Source organism: Malus domestica, chromosome 09 (assembly GCF_042453785.1).
Source record: "Malus domestica chromosome 09, GDT2T_hap1".
NCBI classification, from domain to species: Eukaryota; Viridiplantae; Streptophyta; class Magnoliopsida; order Rosales; family Rosaceae; genus Malus; species Malus domestica.
The window spans coordinates 15,863,007-15,882,680 of record NC_091669.1 but is presented as its reverse complement, the minus strand read 5'-3'; the positions used below and the strand labels follow the sequence as shown (position 1 = coordinate 15,882,680).

Genomic DNA, 19,674 nt, shown 5'->3' with positions numbered 1-19,674 from the left:
CAAAGGTTAAGTTTTGCATTTACTCCTTCCTGAGTTTCATCTATCAACACTATATTGTCTGCGAAAAGCATACACCAAATAATATCATCTTAAATATGTCATGTTAACTCTTCCATTACCAATGCAAACAGGTAAGGACTTAAAGTGAGCCTTGATGTAACCCTACAGTTATGAGGAAGCTTTCGGCTTGTCCTTCATGCGTTTTTACAAATTTACAAAGACCATGTGCAAATCTTTTTTTCATATCTCTATATCTTTTCCATCGATCTTCGTAAGAGATAGATTGCCTCCATGAACCTATCTTAATTTTAAATTATTAACTCTCCCTTGTCACTTAGGCTCCATTTGGTGGGCTACCTCAGATAAGCGGTGATCAATTAAAATGGACTTGAGTGAGACAAACAGGACTGACCAGAATGAGTTATGAATCCACAATAGAATGAGTTGTCTTACTAAGTCTATGCCAATCCAATCCTTTGACTCCTGGTTACATCAAAGACAATATGCATTAGTCCCTAGAATTTGGTCATTGGAGCTTTGGTCTTTGAAATAAAAGTTTAATAGTTTCTAAATTTTATTTTATTTTATTTTTGAACAAATAATATTATCTCCAATAAAGAGGTGGGGGAGTGGGCTAAGCCTCACAATGAGCTAGCAATGGTGTTGTTCAAATTCACCTTTGCCAAAAATCGAACCTAAAACATCTCACTTGCAAGAAAAAAAAAATACCACTAGACCGTAGTATTAAGTTGAATACCACTGGTATTAGTTTTTGAATTTGTCACAACATGGAGTAATGGTCTTTTCCTTTTGAGTGCAACCGTCAGAAATTAGATACAAAATAAAGGGTTTACAGTGACAAGAAATGGACAGAACCAAAAAGACCCTTGATGCACATTGTAATGGATGGAAACAAAAAGACCATTGCTCCAAGTAATAAAATTCTGGATAATACTCTGATAATTTGAGATTTTAGTTCAAGACCATTGCTCCATTTAACTATCACGCCTAAAGGAGCACACTGCAATAGGATTCAATAATTAATGTCTTGCCATAAAAACAAAAGGCCAAACTTTGTAAAATTATAGCCAGACAAGCACAGTGAAATCAAAGTGTGCAGTAGAAACAAAAGAACACAGATACAACGAAGAAAATCATCTCTTGCCCTTCTTCCGCCTCCGCTGCTCTTGTGGAAATTTTAGAGGGACAGGAAGGGTCGCGACTGGTTTTCCCCTTTGTTTAGTTAACTTGCAACCCAAGTTCTCGTAATGGTCCTTCACATTTGCTTCACCCATTCTCAGATCCTTCGCTATATCTGTCAACTCTGTCTGGAACTCGTCCACATGAAGAGTGAGCACCAAGACATAACTAATGAGGAGATTCGTTTTCTCTCTTGATAGTGTTTGCCTTCTTGAACCTGCTGCCGGATCAAACATGTTGAGGAACTTATTGCGTAGATTGCTTGGGATTCTGTGGCCCTTCGCAGAGGAAACACCATCCATGGTATACTGATCTTTGAACTTTATAAGATGTGTAATGTATGTGCATATGCAAGCAAGCTTAAACTTCTCCTCCTCAACCTACAAGCATAGAAAACGCGTCAAGGAAGATTATTATTCTGTTTTCTCACCATGAAAATGAAGTGAGAAAAGAAGGAACAACATAATTTTTGCATTCTTACCCGAATATCCTTCAATTTCTGGATTCTATTGAGCACAAAATTTGGGTAAGCATCCCATTTAACATCATTTCCGCCTTGCAGTTTATTATAAATATCTTGGACATCATCCCACTCTCCTGTGATGATGATCTTGTCTAGAGGATAAGCCTCCTGTGGAGTGGTGGCAGATTCATTGAATGGTGGGATATGGCGAGAGCTTTGGGCTTCAGCGCTTTCAAGAGCCTCCTTGTTTACCACAATCTGTTTCATTTTGGCATCCAAATCCTTTAGAGAATCAGGACCGTCTGCTTGCTTCAAGGACTGCATTTTCTTACTCTGCAATATCATAGAAAATTCAATTAACATGCTATGCTTTAGAAAAAGATACTATATTCAACTTGATATATAGTGTTGGAAACTCCCAGACACTCTCAGTTGCAACTTGCAAGTATCTCGAACCATACATAGCCCAAGCTACTACCTCTACCATGTCCTTTGCTGAACTTAAGCATCAACATTTTCTACTTTTGATAAAGGGAATGAATTAAGTGAAGGAGAGAGGCACCCTCGCCAAAATTATAGCTACCCAATGGTTGTTTCTAGTCATTATATAGAATTCTTATTCATTCCTCTTCAACCCTTGATCTTTTATGTATAAACCTCAATACTCGCTGGTGGCCTTTAACATCACAAGGAAGCTATCCCTTATTGAATATAAAAAAATCACAAAGCAGTGAAAACACTCGGTAATGTGGGAACTTAACACAAATAAAAATATTGCTCATACATATGCAGCAAAAACCCTAGTTATTCTAATATTACATATGTTTTCTCAAACAGTAGTTATTTTAATATTTCATGTTAATTGATTTATAGGGGTATTGAGTTAATGAGTCATACAATGAGGCTTTGGGACAGAGTAATTGAGCAGAAACTCAGGCAAGAGAAATGGGTCTTCGTTCATGCCAGCGCGCTTGACTACAAAGGCAACGATGGAACGATATAGAGATATGGAAAAGGATGTGCACATGATTTTTATAGATTTGAAGATCTCAACCATAGAATACAAGTTGGATGGATGGAGTGGAAGAGTGCATTGGGTGTGTTGTGTGACCATCGTACGCCACTAAATCTCACGGGAAAACATTATAGGAAGGCAACAGGCCATCAATGCTTTATGGCACAGAATGTTGGGCTGTCAGGCATCAATACATGCAAAAAAATAAGTGTAGCAAAGATGAGAATGCTTCGCTAGATGAGTGAGCACACGAGAAAGAACATGATTAAGAACAACGATTTGAGGTAAAGTAGGAGTGGCCGCAATTGAAGATAAGATGATAGAAAATCGGTTAAGATGGTTTGGAAATGTGAAACTAAGACCTACAGATGCCCCAATTAGAAAATGCAATTGTAAGACAGAGGTTCAAGGGAAAAGGAAAGGGATAGAAGAAGACCTAGGAAGATTTGGAAAGAGATTTTAAGAAAAGACATGGAGTACTTGGAGCTAAGGACTTGGCACAAAACCAAGCACAGTGGCGTTCTAGGATCCATACAACCGACCCCACTTAGTGAGACAAGGCTTTTTTGTTGTTGTTCTATATGTTTTTTTTTCAAAACAAGCAGATTGGTTATGCAAAATGCATTAACTTTTGAAAACAAATTTTTTGAAGAATAAAGCCGAAATGAAATCATTAAGCGACTTCTATGTTAGTTATGTACATGTGCACAAATTCTAATGTATTCTTACAAGATTCAAGGACAAGTTCTAATGTATTCTTACTATATTCAAGGATTCAACCACACATCCACAAACACACACACACCACACCCCACACTTCCCTTTTACCTGCATAAACTTCAAATTTTAACAGACACGCTCAGACAAGACATATGACTGGAGAAAATGTTAGTGATGATGCCTTACATATAAGCTCAAAAATAAATAAACAAATGAATAACGAAATGGGTCTTACCTCCCTAATAGACTTCTTTGTTCCATATAGATTATGTAGCTGCATCTGCTTCTCTGCCTTCTCTTGTGCAGTAAGTTCTCCCATTGCTGAACTTGCAGGTTCCTTATCAGAGTAGTTATACCCTCTAACTTTAGGTTCTAATCTAAATATCTGAAAATTCACATCCCAAGTAAGCTTATCAGCATTCCTTGGAAAGCAGAAGCAATGATAAATATATGCACACGCGCTCACCTTATTCCATTGGACCAGAGCGTAAATATGAGATTATACACATTCATATAAACATATATAACAATTATGAACAATACCCGAGATTTCAAATCAACTCTTTTCAATTTTGATAACCACAGTTGAAATTTAAAAGAGCATCCAGTATAGAATCCAATAAGTATGCATGTTATACTCAAAACAATAATAAAGTCAGCAACTTACTTCACCAAATCCAAACCACAGCAAAAACAAAAGCAACACCGGAGAAACAAACACAATACAAATGTAAACTTCGTGCCAATGCTTTTAAAGCAATACATCACCCAAATCAAACAAATGAAACGAAAACAAAGACGAAACAAACTATTAAAATTGAGTAGCCGCCGGAAATAAACCCCACAAAAACGAACGGTCCCAAAACAATTACCTTGTTAGAAACAATGGGCGTAATCTTCAAAGTCTGGGTGGCCTTATCTAGAACACCAAGTGCATAATTGCAGTACTGGTCACTGGTGGCCGCACCAGTATAGCTAGTTCCAACAAAATCGACACTGGTCCCATCCGGGTGCACCACAAGCTCCACTCGTTTGGCTCGGTTGGCGTTCCGAAAGAGTCCGATTTTGGTCGAATTAGGGTCTGGGTTCTTGGTGGGGTCGAACCCAGATGAGAAATGGGCCACTATAGGTGGAGTTTTTTCTGGGTGTTCCGGGAAAACTTGGACGGCGGCTTGGAATGTTGGAATGGTTGGGACGGCGGTTTTCTTCGTCTTCCTCTTCTTGTGTTTGTGCTTTGGTGTCGATGGGTCTTGGTTTTGGGTCAATTGAGACTTGGTGTCTTCTGCGTCGGATTCCATCGGTTCAGAGAGAGAGAGAGATCTGTTAGCTTTGGAGGTGGCTGCTGGTTGGAGGTGGGTGGCTGAGGGCAATTGCAGACTTGGACACTGTTCTGAGACGGAGCAGAGAAGAAAGAAGAGGGCGCCCGGGGGTGCTGTGGGAAGTCGTCGTTTGGACAGATTTACGGGTTTATAAGTGAGGGTTTTGGTAGGGCTTTTAATTTTTTAGAGTAAATTAATATATTAACATATTATGTTAGAAAAATCATCTACTTAAATTATATAGAGTATTTTTGCTTACCAACATAACTATGGTGTTTGCTTACAATGCATTTAATCATTTGTCATATGTTATTTTACCCAACTTTAGCTAATTTTTATATTAAATGTTACTTTTTTCAATTTAAAAAAAAATAACTAAGATTAAGTGAAAGGACACGTGATAGCTATGTATAATGAACATACACCAAAGTTTAAGATGGTGAGTACAAATGCTCCTTAAACAAAATTACAAACCAAATGATGTAGCGCTTAATGGTTGGACGCCTTCACACTGATGCAATCTCAGATTCAGCAATAACCCAGCGATGTACCAACCGACCATCTGAAAATCAGATTTGACCAACCACCGCAATTCGCCATGGCAAGCCAAGGTAGGTACAAGATTTCACCAAATTCACGGCTAAACCTTCTCCTTCTCTCAACAGACTTGTCTTCTCCCTCGAATGGTAAATAGGATGAAAGAATGGACAAATCCGTTAAGAGAAAAAGGAGAGCAAGCCATGAGTTTAGTCAAATCTCACACCAACCCTCGCTCATCATGGCGGAGTGCGGTGGTTTGTCAGATCTGATTTTCAGATGACCGGTTGGTGCATTGATGGGTTATTGCTAGATTTGATATTGCATCTATTTGAAATTCCCACCCACCAGCAAAAATTTCAACGGATTCCGAAATTTGTTTAATTTTCTGGCTTTGCGGATTGAAATACTAAGTAAATAAAAAAATCTAAAACTATATCTTCCTCACCTACAGGGTCGCAGACACCCCATTCTCCATCATCATTGACCTTTCTCTCTCGTTGGGGGGCTCGTGACGTTCAAATAGGCAAATAACGAAGAAACTAATAGAAATTGAGACAGATGTATGACACAAGTTAGCAGCTATGTCAACACAAATATGGAACCATTGTTACCACGTTATCATTTAACGGCTAATTTAACAGATTTTTTAATGGTTGTATGAAATTGAAATGAAATAATAACTAAATATATGATATTGAAATGTTTAAAGATCTTGTATGATGTTGTAAATGCACCAAAACTTGAGGGAAAAAATGTAATTTATTCAAATTTTTAGAGTTGACTTTTAGACAATGATGATAAAAAGAATGAACTTTTTTAGGCTAAATGTCAAATTACCCCCCAAACACTCTCCAACCCATGTTAAAATTTTAGGCTAAATGCCAAATGTTATTTCTGGGCCAAATACCCCCCAGCTTTCTCCCCAAGCTAAATGCCAAATGTTTATCGGAATTTAATTTTTTTTTAGATTAAAATGTTCATAAAATTAATTTACAATAATCTAAATATTTATTTAAAAAAAATTGATTTAAGAAAAAAATTAGCCTAAGTTCATTCTTTAATAATTCCGGGCTAAAATTTTAGGCTAGAAGGGTTAGAGTAAAAAAGATGTTTCTGGACTAAAAGCTAAATTTTCCGGGCTAAAAAATTTAACTTTGAGCCCAAGGGTTGGAGATGATCTTATGTGGTGGGAGAAAAGGGTGTTTGATAATGAGTTTGGAGTTAACTGACATGTTTACTTATTATTGTGATGCAAAAGATGAATATAAATAGTACTTATTCTTGTACTTATTCTAAACCAAAAGCAAACGTACACAAAATTATCATCTTGTACTTATTCTTTATAAAACTATACCAGAGAAAATATACATAGAAAGCTTTAGACAATGAATGAGGTTCCTCTCTGGAGGCTCTTTGTGAGGATTCTGAAATTTTTTAAATCATGTCCGTTTATTGTACATCGTACTGTCAGAAATCATTTTAAATATTTTTATTTAAAATTAAATATAAATAGTACTTGACAAAAACTGGTTCTACTATATACGATAAACGAACATAATTTAAAGATCCCTAAGATCCTCACAAAGATTCTTAGACGATAATAACCCGTATAAATATTCTTGTTAAAGTGGTTAATATGTTATCTTGTACAAAATTCTTGTTAGACCATCTCCAACCCTTGGGTTAAAACATAAAAATTTTAGTTCATAAACAACTTTTTTGCTCCAACCATTTTGACCTAAATTTTTTAGCCTGAGATTATTAAAGAATACATTTAGGCTAATTTTTTCTTTTAAAGTAATTTAAAAAAAATTATGTACACTATCATAATTTAATTTTATGAACATTTTAACCTTAAAATATTTAAATTTCTATAAATATTGAAAAATCACTAAATTTGGATGAATTTTGAGTTAAATTAGTTTAGTCGTTGGATTTAAATTTGGGCCGTTAGATCATTTTTTTACCGTTAGATTTGATTATATTCAATCTCAGTAGTTGAATTCAATAAATCCTAGGAGACATGCCTACGTGGGTGTGGTCTCGCTGGTGGTACCCACACCATTTTCTGGGCTAAATCCTGGGAAGAATTTGACTTTTAGATTTAGCCCACACATTTAGCATGGGTTGGGTTGGTTTGGGTTTGGAGAAGAAATAAAACCTCAAAAATAGCATTTAGCCCGCGGTTGTGTTTGGTCTTAAAATGGTAAAGTTCAAAGCCAATACGAAATAACAATTCTAAACCTAAGAAATTAGATTACTATAATGATTACAAACTTTAGAGTCAATATAAAGTAAAGAATTATTTGTTGATTTGACAAAAAAGTAAACGAGAAAACATGAATAAAAAAATAAAAAATAAAAACAAATTTGTTGACAGTGGGATTTGAACCCACGCCCTTTCGGACCAGAACCTTAATCTGGCGCCTTAGACCAACTCGGCCATATCAACTTTGTTGTCCTTCATTTCTTTTCGGTTAAAATGATACTATACCGATAATAACACGACATGCCGTTCAGCACCTTACCTATGATAAATCAAAGAGAAAATTGTAGCAATGATCTTTTAACTCTAATTCAATTGATGTAATAGTTCCCAAATTGATATGGAAAATTGGGTTAAAATTATGGTCATTTTCGTCAACTTCATCAGAATTGCTTCCAAAAGAATCATGTTGGAATGACCATTGCTATAATTGGATTAAAGTTGAGGGATCATTGCTCCAATTAGATTCAAGTTGATGGAGAATGTCTCTAATTAGTTTAAAATTGAGGAACCATTGTTACAATTTTTCTCATTTCGGTTTTCATACTTATCCCTTGATTCAACCCCACGTGTGTGACACGTGACTCATTCTGACAGAAGTCTATTGAAGTTAATGAAAAAGATCATAACTACACGTTTTGATGAATTAAAAGACCAATATCAAAAAATTTTAGTTGAGAGAAATTTGCTCCAATTAAATTAAAATTGAGAGCAAAGCAATTTCCTCTAAATCAAATAATAAAATTCCTTTCTTGATAATAATAATAATAATAATAATAATAATAATAATAATAATAATAATAATAATAATAATAATAAAATTCCTTATCTTTTATTTTCTTTGCTTAAAAAATTGTAAAAACGTAAAGAAACAGGGTGTCGATGTGAGGCTTTCCTTCTCAGTTTCTCTACATTCCTTGTCGACGCTCTCCGTTGATTTCTTCGTTAATGGAGGAACGTCCTCACCTTTGAAGAGAGCAATTAAGGCAAATTCTTGTAAGAAAAAAAAAACCCATTTATCCATTTCATCAGCCGCTGCTTTTGCAAAACCCATTTATTCTCCACGGAAAGCTGCTTTCTGCTGATTTCAGCTATCCGTTACTGTTTCTTCAGAGGTAAAGATTTCCTCACTTTCTCTCTCTTTGAAATCCACTGTATTTCTTTGGCTCTTTTTTCTTGGTGAGAATTGGGGTTTTCGAGTTGGGTTGATTTCTATCACTTCATGGTTGGATCGTTTCAGTTTTTTGATAGTCTTGGCAAAAATTTATGTGTTTAGAGTAATTATTCCACATTAAAATCCTCTGCTCTAACATGGGTTTTGTTGGGTTTTGGAATTCTTGATTGATTTTGGTCTTAATTTTCATAGAACACCTCACTGAAGTTGCTAGCTGTTGTTTTGGTTATCATGTATTGGGATTTGCGATGCCATTTGATTAAGGAAGGGTTTTGTGGGGTGGTTGCCCACAAATTATGTTTAGGCCAAATTTTGATTAAAGCTAGAAGAACTGCGGGTTTGCTTTCAATTAGTTTTTGAGTGCATACGCCTTGCTAATATACTTGGATTGATTCTAAAGTTAATATCTTTGCTTGGTTTGTTTTATACAACAGCAATTCCCCCTTCCTTTTGATCGATATTTTCGTGTCTTTTACTTGGAGCAATTTAAACGAAGGAAAACGTGAACATCTTTCACGGGGTTTGCTAGTTTCCATCTTAAATCACCATTTCTCTGGCACTTCTGGAGAAGACACGATTAAATCCAACTGGCTTTTGAATTTCATTTTGGCATATTGCATGTAGATTCAAACAAAAGTAGAAGAGTTTGCATGAAAAAGTCCACTTGTAAGCATCTACCATATTATTACTAGGGTTCTGTTTGTTCCAAAAGTCTTTTACCTGTGGGAAATGCAAATGTCATTAAGAATGTAGGGTTGCATGAATGCCGGTTGGTCAAATGTGACCGGGTTCATAGTAGAGTGGCAATACGATGGAAATTTATAAATTCTTTATTAAGTCGAAGATGGCGATGAATTTACTCCACCACTGCAATATGGCTAGTAGGCCTTGAAATCAAATGATGCAAAATCTGTGTAGGATGATAATTTCCCTTCTGCCACTATTATCTAGTTAGTTAGGCATCCAGAGTGATTGTTCTTTATATTATCCTTTTAGGATGCACTACTGAGAATCTGGGAAGGCCATTTGTGCGTGTCTTTCATTTGGAGGGCATTTTCCTTCCTGCTGAATTTTTTATAGTGTTTTCAGGTTTCGGTATGAACTGGAACCGGTAACACTCTTAGGAGAAAATACTGCATAATTGATAGATGTCTATGGTTTCCGTATCGAGTATTGTGGCCATTCTTGAGTAGTTAAGATTATCTAGTAATGAAATGATATGTTTCACATGAGGTGAATTATCAACCTAGTGCAATCATATGGTGGTGTGGCGAATAAGTCCTTCAAGTCCTGACCTGTTAAATAACTATATTCTCTTTGTGGGACTATCCATTCGCTGGCATATTAGGTTTTGTTCCCTGTTCATATTCATTTGAGTGTCTCATGCAGTTTATACCTTATTCACTATATTCTCACTTGCACATCTTCATTCGTCAAAGTTTAACCTATCGTTAGTTGTTTAACAGAATAAATTTTCGCATAACAGCTTATTTTCTTATATAAAAATACAGTTACTTTCAAGACAGAGAGCAGAACTGAAGGTGATTGTCTTTCAGGCACATGGATCAGAGTATGCAACTTCTTCTGCATCGTATTTTTAATTATTTTTCCATATAAAATGGGACTCTGCGAATGTCTGTAGCAGGAAAATGCGGGGTTGCACAATGCTGCATTCTATGCCAAAAAATTATGTTTGCACATGCAATGGCCAACTTCATGTATTATTGTTACTGTAATTTCTTATGGTTTTATGATAAGAATTAGTACTTGCTCTTACTTCGTTTTTCATGCGCATGTGGGATGCTACTTAATGATTAGTTTTTGAGATTCAACATCAGTTGGTAAAGGCTGGATCTTTATGAAATCAATGATCCGGCACATGTTTAGTCTAGTGAGACCTCCATACCTATTGTTAGTCCTTTGTAACTGAAAAGTCTGCTTTACACATCACATGCCACCGAGTAAAATTGATTTCTGAAGTACTAGTAAAAGTCCTTAACATCTGGGGCACATTGAAATCTGTTATACCAATGCAGAAGTCATTTTCCCACTTTTATCATTGGTGGTTAAGCTTATACAAGCTATGCGTTTAATTTATTAATCGGCTACTTTTTGTTAAATTTTATGATAAGATGTTATTGGATTACCTTATGAAAGTGGTTGGGTGAGCACAGGGATCTCAACAGATGTAGTGAACCATAGAAATGGTGACTATGCTCCCATCCGTGATCAAGAGGACCCGAAATTGGGAATGTTTGACAAACGCCTTCCTTGCTTTGGCTGTGGAATTGGATGGTTTTCGTGAGTATTCTTGGCTATTCTCTCTCCCTCTACAGTCCACCCCACCCCTACATATACACTAATGGATGCACCTTTTTCTATCAGCCTTCTGCTTGGATTTGTATTTCCAGTGATGTGGTACTATGCTGCATTTCTTTACTTGGCGAAGCATTATCAGAAAGACCCAAGGGAACGAATTGGACTTGAAGCATCGGCAGTAGCAGTAAGTTTTATGCTAAAAAATTAAACAGCTCAGCGATCATTTTAGCCTTATTTATAGAAGAAAGTTAATTCCATTCTCCTCTCTAACCCTATTTATTTTCTTCTTGTCTCAACTATTTGATAAATTTTAACAGATAAAAACTTTAGAAACAGGTGCGGGTAAAATGGGTTAATTCTGATTTTGTTTTGGGAATGGGTTGTAATGAGTAAAAATAACACTACAAATAGAAGCACCTATAAATTAGTTGTGTATGGATTTCAGTTACTACACCTTGCATTCTCGAATCTCTGTTATTTCTTGCTAATTAAAAGCTTCTGTTACAATGTGTTGGTTAGTTTTGATTTCAGTGTGATAAAGCAGCTCTTTTTTCACGTCCCCCACCACTTACCACTTACTAGTCAGAATTCTAGGACACATTGGGAGATCTTATGAGAAGCATGCCTTAGGAACTAAACAATTTCTTCTTTTTCTGGTAGTAACCATGTTGTAGTTGTTAACGTTTGAAAAATATCTGTAAAGTACAGATATGTGTTTGTACATAATTTCAACTAGTAGTGATGAAAGGATTTGTGGCCTTTATCATCTTTCATTGATAAAAAATGTTGTGCTTTTGCAGGCTTTGATATGTACAGTTGCGGTGCTAATAACGATTGGTGTCTTTGTTATCAAGGCTTTGTTTCACTAGCTTATGCTGGCTTCATAAAAAAAATTCCTATGTCGGCCATGGGTTAGCTCCAGCGTTTTTCCTGTAATTACATCAGGCGCAAGAAAGGAAAATGTTGGCACCACGGTATGTCCACCTACAGATACCTGAAACGGTTTGAGATTTATCTGTAACAGTGTGCAACATAGAAACCGTGTGTATAGCAGAAAATCTATGTACAGAAAACATTGTAGAAAGGTATTGTGTTTACAAATTACACGCAAATTATCATCTTGCATGCTTGCATCGGTGAATCAACTCAAGGTCAAGTGATAGAGGATGCAATCAGGTTTCATCCAAGTTTGAGTGAAAAGTCTTAGGTTCGATTCTCGGCAAAGGCAAAGTTGAACCACACTATTATGGCAAGCCCATTATAAGGCTTAGCCCACTCCTTCACATCTTAATGTAGATACTATCGTTTGTTTCAAAAAAAAAAAAAAAAAAAAAAAAAAAAAAAAAAAAAAACCTAATTTGTCATTATACCTAACCCCTTTTCCTAAAGCACCAACTTCACTTGTGCCCAGTCGTTCATTTAATACGATTCTTGGTCGATTTAACACCTTTTTCTTTCTTGGATGGGCAAGATCAAGACCACTTTCAGTCTTTCACCATCAGGGGATCAAAAATAATTTCAAGTACCCGGTACACAAGCCAGTACTCATAATACAAGTGGACGTCAACGGACTCTCTACCACGTGGATTACCGATCTGTGTACTGGATTACCAATGCTATAAATAAATGAAAATGTTTGGGTAAGTTGCCCGCATCTACTAGTACGTGGGTGACTCCGAGCCATGGTAGCTAGTCGGCCATTGAAAATAATTGTGAGTCTGACTGCATGAATGGTTTGGAGTCATCCACGGGGCTCTGGTGGGCAACTGTCCCCAAAGCTTGATAAATAGATTGCCATTGCCCATTGGCGTTGTTCAAAACAGTGACACCTTTTTCTTGAATCCAACCAAGTAAGAATTTACACACAAAACAAAACAAATCTGCATTACCAAAGAGAGATAATTAAGTCAAAACCAAAAAATCTGCATGTGAGAATTTCATGTACCAGAAGTTATATAAAATACAGTTATATTTTTGGGATTTTTTTTAAATAAAAAATGAATATCCAAAACACAATTTAACAAAAATGGAGCACCAATTGATGGATAAACCATTTAGCCTGATTTCTCACGCGAGATTGGAATCCCAACTCTGGCAACCAAAGCTATTAAGATGACACAACAGGCCTTTTCTTTGGAGGAGGGACCCCTATTTGTTCTTTCCTTCCCTTGCAAACAACAAAAAATTCTAAAATGCTTCGGAATATCTCATGTTTTGGGCTTTCAAAAATCCTCACAAATAAATTACAAAAGTGAAGGCCAACTTTTAAGAACTTAAGAGACTTATATGTGTTGGTAGCTTCTACCTCTAGTAGAGAGATGATACAAATAGATGATAATTATAGCACCATTCTTCACTTTTTTGTTTGTATGTTTCATTTTTTTAAACACTGAGATTAGCTACTAGAAGAGTTTTAATTTTTATTTTCATAAAATTAAAAAAAAAAAACTAAAAGCAAAAATGATGAAGTCTGTTTGACTGTCGTCACGAATAAGGTGGTGAAATTCCCCATAGCTTTTACGGGTCTGAAAAAGATGGATAACCGTGGCTTGCCACCAGTTGTCCCTCTTTTTTTTTGATTTTTTTTAAATTTTTTTATTTATGAACAAACGATATTATCTACACTAAGGGGAATGCGGAGCTTCACAATAGACTAACAATAATATTGTCGCTGTTTAAAAAATAAAAAATAGGAGACCAAATCTTCTGCACCCAAATTTGGTGTGGCCTATCTGTAGCCCCAATAAGTGATTGACACGTATTCATTATCTTAACTTTTCTAAATTTTGTTGTTATGAATTTAATATCTGTCATACATTTATTGAGATCACAATAAAACCACACATATTTTGGATGCAGAATATCTAATCTCCCAAATACAACCTTTACTTTTGAGTCATGACTCCGGGAAAGGAGCGCTGAATGCCATCCGGATTCCTGACAGTGTCTTAAAGCACAAGTTTACAACGTGCACAAGCTGTATTTCTTGCAAACTGGATTGGGGTGGGCCCTTGAGAGGGACACCTCCTTTTTATTTATAGGATTCAAATTATTCCAACAAAAGTAATTTCCCAAAAAACAAAAATAAAAACCCTAACAAATAATTGAATTGAAGGACACAAAAACATTCCAAATTATATGAATGACTTGGCCTGAAAGACACCAGGATTTCTTTTCATGTTATTTTGTTCGTCTTTGTGGCACACAGGCATATATTCCCCCACCATTCTTTCAGACCAAAATGTTCAATTTCGTGCACCCAAACTATGATACAGACTAATTATACCCTTTAAGAGACTAAACAAAGTATATGGCAATTTTAATTTGGTCTAGTGAAAAGCAAACAAATGTTTGGAACCTTCAACTTGAGTTCGAACTCTCATGAATGTATTTTTTAGGGTCATCAGCTCTACTTTGACATATTGTTTAACTTGGGATTTAAAAATATATTGTCGCCTCATGTGTTACCTGACAGCACAAGGAGAGGATTAGTTTGCTGGTATTATATGGTGGGATTCCTCCTATACTAAGAAAATGACAATTTTAATCATAGTTCTACACGAAAACACACAAGTACCATGGCGAATGCTCATTATTCAAAATATATGGTATTTATCGAGGCAAGTTTCTAATATTCGGTTTCAACATACTTTTAAGGAAGTAAACATGACAATATATACTTTCACGATCTTATGACATAAGTATTATCACTCTTGTATTTGATTTTGTAATTTTTTTAAAGAAATCATAGTTAGGGTCAAGTTTGATATGTATGGCTTAAAGATCCGCCGATGATTATTTTTGAACTTTTTTTTATGTTTTTAGAAAAGAAAAGGAAAGATGATACAAATGGCACCAATGTCATTCCTTTGTGTGACGATTTACACCAGTGATGGATTTAAGAAAAATTATTGAAGAAGAGGGGGGGGGGGGGGTTCAGTATTCAGTAAAAATAGCATAGCTCGCAAAAAGTTAAGGACAAAATAGCATGCAAATTTTATAGTGAGCTATTTTATCGAGCATTTGGTGGGCTTGAGGTCATTTGCCAAGACATATTGCATGCTTTGTCGACAGATGTCAATAGCTTCCGAGCAAGCATGTCGATTAATGTCAATAACTTTGAGAGTGCATGTCCATAGATACCGACATATGCGAGTGAGCCTATAGACAAATGGCCATAGCAACGCATGCAAATGGATGAGGCTAGCAGTTGCCTTGCCTAGTGGCCCTAAAGGCAATTCGTCGGGTAGTAGGATGACAACTTTCAGGACATATCAGATTTTCAAAAAGCAGCAAATACCTTTTCCATGAAGGATTTTTGAGCTAGGAGGGTGGGGGTTAGCTGATCACCCTCCAAGGTGGATCTGCCTCTAACTGCTAGGTGTTACTAAGTCACATGTTAAAATATGAATGAATAACATAATCGATACTTTATGAACGTAACATGTAAATATTTATATATAAATGCAAGGTTTATAATTTAGAACATTAGTTGATTAATAATACCACGTGACGATGAAAGATGAAAGCCAGACCAAAAACTTATAAACTTCAACCACTAATGCGTTTTTTTTATGTAGGTTTCATTAAAATACAATTATATATGTGAATATGATTGTCATACGCGGATTGTATGAGTGTATGACCATGACCAATTTGAATCAAAAGGCCTAAAAGCACATGGTTTACTCTCAAATTTTTAATCACCATCTAACAATTCATTTAGCTGTCAAATGACAGCAAACACACGACACTCTAGTCTCTATATCAATATGCTTTTCCTTCTAGTTCTACCCTTTATATAAGCAAAAGCACCCACCGAAAAGCACAAGCAAAATCCAAAAGCCAAACCAAAAGCAAAAGTTTCCCACCCCAAAACACAATGGATGAAGAGGAAAACATGTCGCCACCCTTTTGGCTCCAAGCCTCCGACTCTTTCCGGCAATCCAACCATCGCCGCCGCCTCGGCCGCTCCTCCTCTTCTGTTTTCTTCAGCTCCGGCGCGTTCATTTTCGCCTTGCTTGCTGTAGCTATTGTGTTTATTTTCTTCATAATCCCTTCACTTTTGTCCTTCACTTCTCAAATTTTTAGACCGCATTTGGTAAAAAAAAGTTGGGATTCTCTCAATTTCGTCCTCGTACTCTTCGCAATTGTTTGCGGATTTCTGAGCAGAGGCACCGGCAACGACAACAACGTTAGCAGTCCCACGTCATACGATGCTTCTTCTCCACAAAAGCTTGAGAAGTCAAACCCATCAATCCCACGTCAGTGGTACGATCAGTATTCCGATCGGACGATCTATAATCAAACCACTGGTGCTAGTACGATGAACAGACGAGTGAGGACCAGCAGCTCGTACCCTGATCTACGCCAACAGGAATCTTCGTGGAATGTCGTTAGGGATGAACGGTGGCGATCCTACGACGATACCCATGTGGCCGGTTATCGGGTTTCGGATTCAGATCAGCAGCATCAGGTCCACCGCCGTCACCGGTCGTGGCATGAAGAACCGGCGCAGTTTCTAGCACAAGAACAAGTAGGACGTGTACGACGGACCAAGAATATACCGGCGGACATTTTTGCGATCCGTACGGAGCAAGCTAGTTCTTCACACGCACAAATTCTGGCTAATCAATCCGATCCTCAGCCGCCATCTCCGCCACGGACACAATCTCCGCCACCTCCTCCGCTGCCGCGCAGGACAAAGAGGACGTACCAAGCTATTGGAGAGAAAGAAAAATCGAATGCTAGTGACAATTTGGAAGTAAAGAAAATTTTGCCCCAACCGTCTGCTCCGCCGTTACCTCCGCCATCACCACCGCTGTGGACGTCGAAGGAGGCTGAGAACAAGAAAACGTCTGCCGGGAAATATGCGAAGAAGAAGGGAGTTGCTACCACTAAAGAGTTCTTGATCACGTCATTAAGGAGGAATAAGAAGAAGCAGAGACAAAAGAGCGTCGAAAATTTTGAGACTCTCCTCGCTTCTGCTTCTTCGGCTTCTTTGTCTTTACTTCCGCCGCCCTCACCGCCGCCTCCTCCGCCACCGCTACCGCCGCCTTCGGTTTTTCACAACTTGTTTTCTTCAAAGAAATCCAACAAACACAAGAAAATTATTCACTCAATTCCACAACCGCCATCGCCACCGCCGCCGCGGCGGGTCACTTCCACCGCGCGTTTATCGAAAACCAAAACCCAAGTGTGGCCCACGACGACGACCCAAAAACCACCACAGCCAGTCAAGGTTAGTAGGTTCAGCAATGCGGATGATGAGAATGCTAACAGTGGTGGGGAGTCGCCATTGATTGGAATACCGCCGCCACCGCCGCTACCGCCATTTAGAATGCCGGTTATGAAATACAAGGTGCACGGGGACTTTGTTAGGATCAAAAGCAACGACAGTTCACGCAGCGGCTCGCCGGATTTGGACGATAGTGATCAGGATTCAGTTCCATCGCCGACCACGGAAGCTGGTAGTAGAACTCCACTGGAGAACAGAGAGTCGCCGACGAAAGCTATGTTCTGTCGGAGCCCGGACGTAAACACCAAAGCTGATACCTTCATTGCAAGGTTCAGAGCTGGTTTGAAGTTGGAGAAGATGAATTCTGTTAGGGCAAGGTCCAATCTAGGCCCAAATTCAAGTGAAGGAGAAGAAGGCCCAAGTTACTAAAACTGATTGCATGCAATTGGGATGTCATGGTGATGCGGTATACCGATAACCTAAACTAATTATCTATAGTTATGGGGAAAAGTTAAAATACATACAAGTTGGGATTGGTTAAGTATACTGTGGTGCAGCAGTAACATAAACCAATTACCTATAGACGATACGTATGAACGTGTGAGAAAGTTAAAATACAAAACAGCGTGAGATTGGCCGAAGACCTTGTGGTTGAGGATTGTGGAGATAGAAATGTTGATTTTATTTGTTTATGAGTTTTTTTCTGACATATACAGTGGGGAGTTATACAGAGGTGTATAGGATTTATTTATTTATTTTTAATGGTTGGTGGTTAGAAAAATTCTTTTATTTAATTTTCTTAATTAATACATAGTAGGGGACTAAGGGGAGTGCATTGTTCATCAGATCAGGGTGTGCGTGAGTATTGGAATTTGGATTTCATGTAATTGTCAGAATTTTAATGGGGATTCAAGGAGGATTTGATACCAATTTTTGTACTTTTTTTTTCTCAATTAATTCGCTGTTTCCCATACAATTTGTGTGGTTTTGTCAACCTCATCTAATAGATACGAATATTGATTCTTAATTTTGACAAAAACTTGCATATAATTGGGTATTTTTGACCTTAAAAATTATCAAGTCTACGTGGCGCATAGATCGAGTAATGAAGATTTAATTACGTCTTTTTTGGATGAAGATCCTCTCATGGATACTCTTTGTGAGGATCCGGATCCTCACATCATGTCTGTTCATTGCACATCTTCATATCATTTTTCGTTAAGTACTGTTTGTGTTTAATTTTAAATAAAAGTTCAAATGATTTATGGTTGTTTGTACCATACTTGACCAATCCCGAAACTACTGAGCACCGGTCAACGTTATACCGTCAAGGACCTAGAAGAGCTTCCCTTCAACCAGGAGGCCAATCACAATGCGACACGTGTCGACATCAGAAGCCAATCACAGCTCGACACGTGTCAACATCAGAAGCCAATCACAACACGACACGTGTCGATGTTAGAACAAAACTAGAAACTCTCCTCTATAAATAGGGATCATTCTCCCACAATAATCTCTAATGTCATTTTGTACTAAACTATTCACTAGAACTCACTAAACCAGAGCTTGAACCTATGTATTTGTGTAAACCCTTCACAATTAATGAGAACTCCTCTACTCCGTGGACGTAGCCAATCTGGGTGAACCACGTACATCCTGTGTTTGCTTCTCTGTCTCTATTCATTTACGTACTTATCCTCACTAGTGACCGAAGCAACCAAGCGAAGGTCACAAAACCTGACACTTTCTGTTGTACCAAAGACCATCCGGTTTTGTGCATCAACATTTGGCGCCGTCTGTGGGAAAGACACTTACTCCCACTCTCTTCAGCTTTGTTAAGCTGGTTTCCACCGCTCGTACACTTTCTTTTGGCCAAACATCTCTCTCCAACATGGGGAGCGAAAGAAGCCACAGCACACAGAATGACACCCCTGCTGGACCTAGTATGAAGCAACGAAAGCAGGAAGGAAATAGAGTTACTCTTCAAGCTAAAGTCGATGAGCTAGAGGTTCAGAACAACAAGATAGCGATAAAGAATGAAGTCCTCCAGGAACAATATGAAAAACTTTTCGAGATGCTTCACGAGGCTAGGCAGGCTCAAACACACAAGCTCGTCGCCCCTGTCGAGGTCAACAATCAACTGAATGCCCCCCAACACGGAGGGTCGCCGATATCCAACACGGACATCCCTGATAGGGATTGAGCTACACATCAATGTGATAATCAACATGAGACTTCTCTCAACCCGGCTGCTTCAACCCGAAACAGGAGAAGTAGAGGAAAACACCTCCTCACAGAGGGTGTGGAAGGATCAAAAGCTGTCTATCGCGATTGTCGAGACTTCCTAAAGCAACGTCGAGAGAATCCCATCCACATAAGCTCGAAGATCAATGACCCAAGGGTTTCTGAAAGACTCGGTC

At 37.6% G+C, this 19,674-nt stretch overlaps 3 protein-coding genes and 1 non-coding gene across 4 annotated transcripts; 2 read left to right on the top strand and 2 right to left on the bottom strand.

The window, feature by feature from the left end:
- Positions 1 to 928: 928 nt before the first annotated feature.
- Positions 929 to 5,770, bottom strand: LOC103453588 (DNA-directed RNA polymerase I subunit rpa49-like). The gene is made up of 4 exons (XM_008393135.4): positions 4,271 to 5,770; positions 3,634 to 3,783; positions 1,682 to 1,996; positions 929 to 1,580 (listed from the first exon to the last, which is right to left on the bottom strand). Exons 1-4 carry the CDS (start codon positions 4,694 to 4,696, stop codon positions 1,155 to 1,157), a joined length of 1,317 nt encoding a protein of 438 aa, XP_008391357.1. The 5' UTR covers positions 4,697 to 5,770; the 3' UTR covers positions 929 to 1,154.
- A 1,858-nt stretch (positions 5,771 to 7,628) lies between these two features.
- TRNAL-AAG (transfer RNA leucine (anticodon AAG)) lies at positions 7,629 to 7,709 on the bottom strand. The gene has a single exon. It is a non-coding gene; the product is annotated as a tRNA-Leu (tRNA).
- Positions 7,710 to 8,350: 641 nt separating this feature from the next.
- LOC103453587 (large ribosomal subunit protein eL20z) lies at positions 8,351 to 12,137 on the top strand. Its single transcript, XM_008393134.4, has 5 exons — positions 8,351 to 8,638; positions 10,209 to 10,267; positions 10,872 to 10,998; positions 11,083 to 11,200; positions 11,817 to 12,137. Exons 2-5 carry the CDS (start codon positions 10,258 to 10,260, stop codon positions 11,883 to 11,885), a joined length of 324 nt encoding a protein of 107 aa, XP_008391356.1. The 5' UTR covers positions 8,351 to 8,638; positions 10,209 to 10,257; the 3' UTR covers positions 11,886 to 12,137.
- Positions 12,138 to 15,722: 3,585 nt separating this feature from the next.
- Positions 15,723 to 18,184, top strand: LOC103424148 (formin-like protein 18). Its single transcript, XM_008362225.4, has one exon. The coding sequence runs from the start codon at positions 15,899 to 15,901 to the stop codon at positions 17,681 to 17,683; it is 1,785 nt and encodes a 594-aa protein (XP_008360447.3). The 5' UTR covers positions 15,723 to 15,898; the 3' UTR covers positions 17,684 to 18,184.
- Positions 18,185 to 19,674: the final 1,490 nt, after the last annotated feature.

Excerpts from the sequence above, each read along its gene's own strand:
- LOC103453588 (XM_008393135.4), bottom strand. The coding sequence starts at position 4,696 with ATGGAATCCGACGCAGAAGACACCAAGTCTCAATTGACCCAAAACCAA. Across the intron at positions 1,997-3,633 it reads CAAAGAAGTCTATTAGGGAG|AGTAAGAAAATGCAGTCCTT; the intron begins GTAAGACCCATT and ends ATGATATTGCAG. Across the intron at positions 1,581-1,681 it reads AGAAATTGAAGGATATTCGG|GTTGAGGAGGAGAAGTTTAA; the intron begins GTAAGAATGCAA and ends CTATGCTTGTAG.
- LOC103453587 (XM_008393134.4), top strand. Across the intron at positions 10,999-11,082 it reads TGTGGAATTGGATGGTTTTC|CCTTCTGCTTGGATTTGTAT; the intron begins GTGAGTATTCTT and ends TTTTTCTATCAG. Across the intron at positions 11,201-11,816 it reads TTGAAGCATCGGCAGTAGCA|GCTTTGATATGTACAGTTGC; the intron begins GTAAGTTTTATG and ends GTGCTTTTGCAG.
- LOC103424148 (XM_008362225.4), top strand. The coding sequence starts at position 15,899 with ATGGATGAAGAGGAAAACATGTCGCCACCCTTTTGGCTCCAAGCCTCC.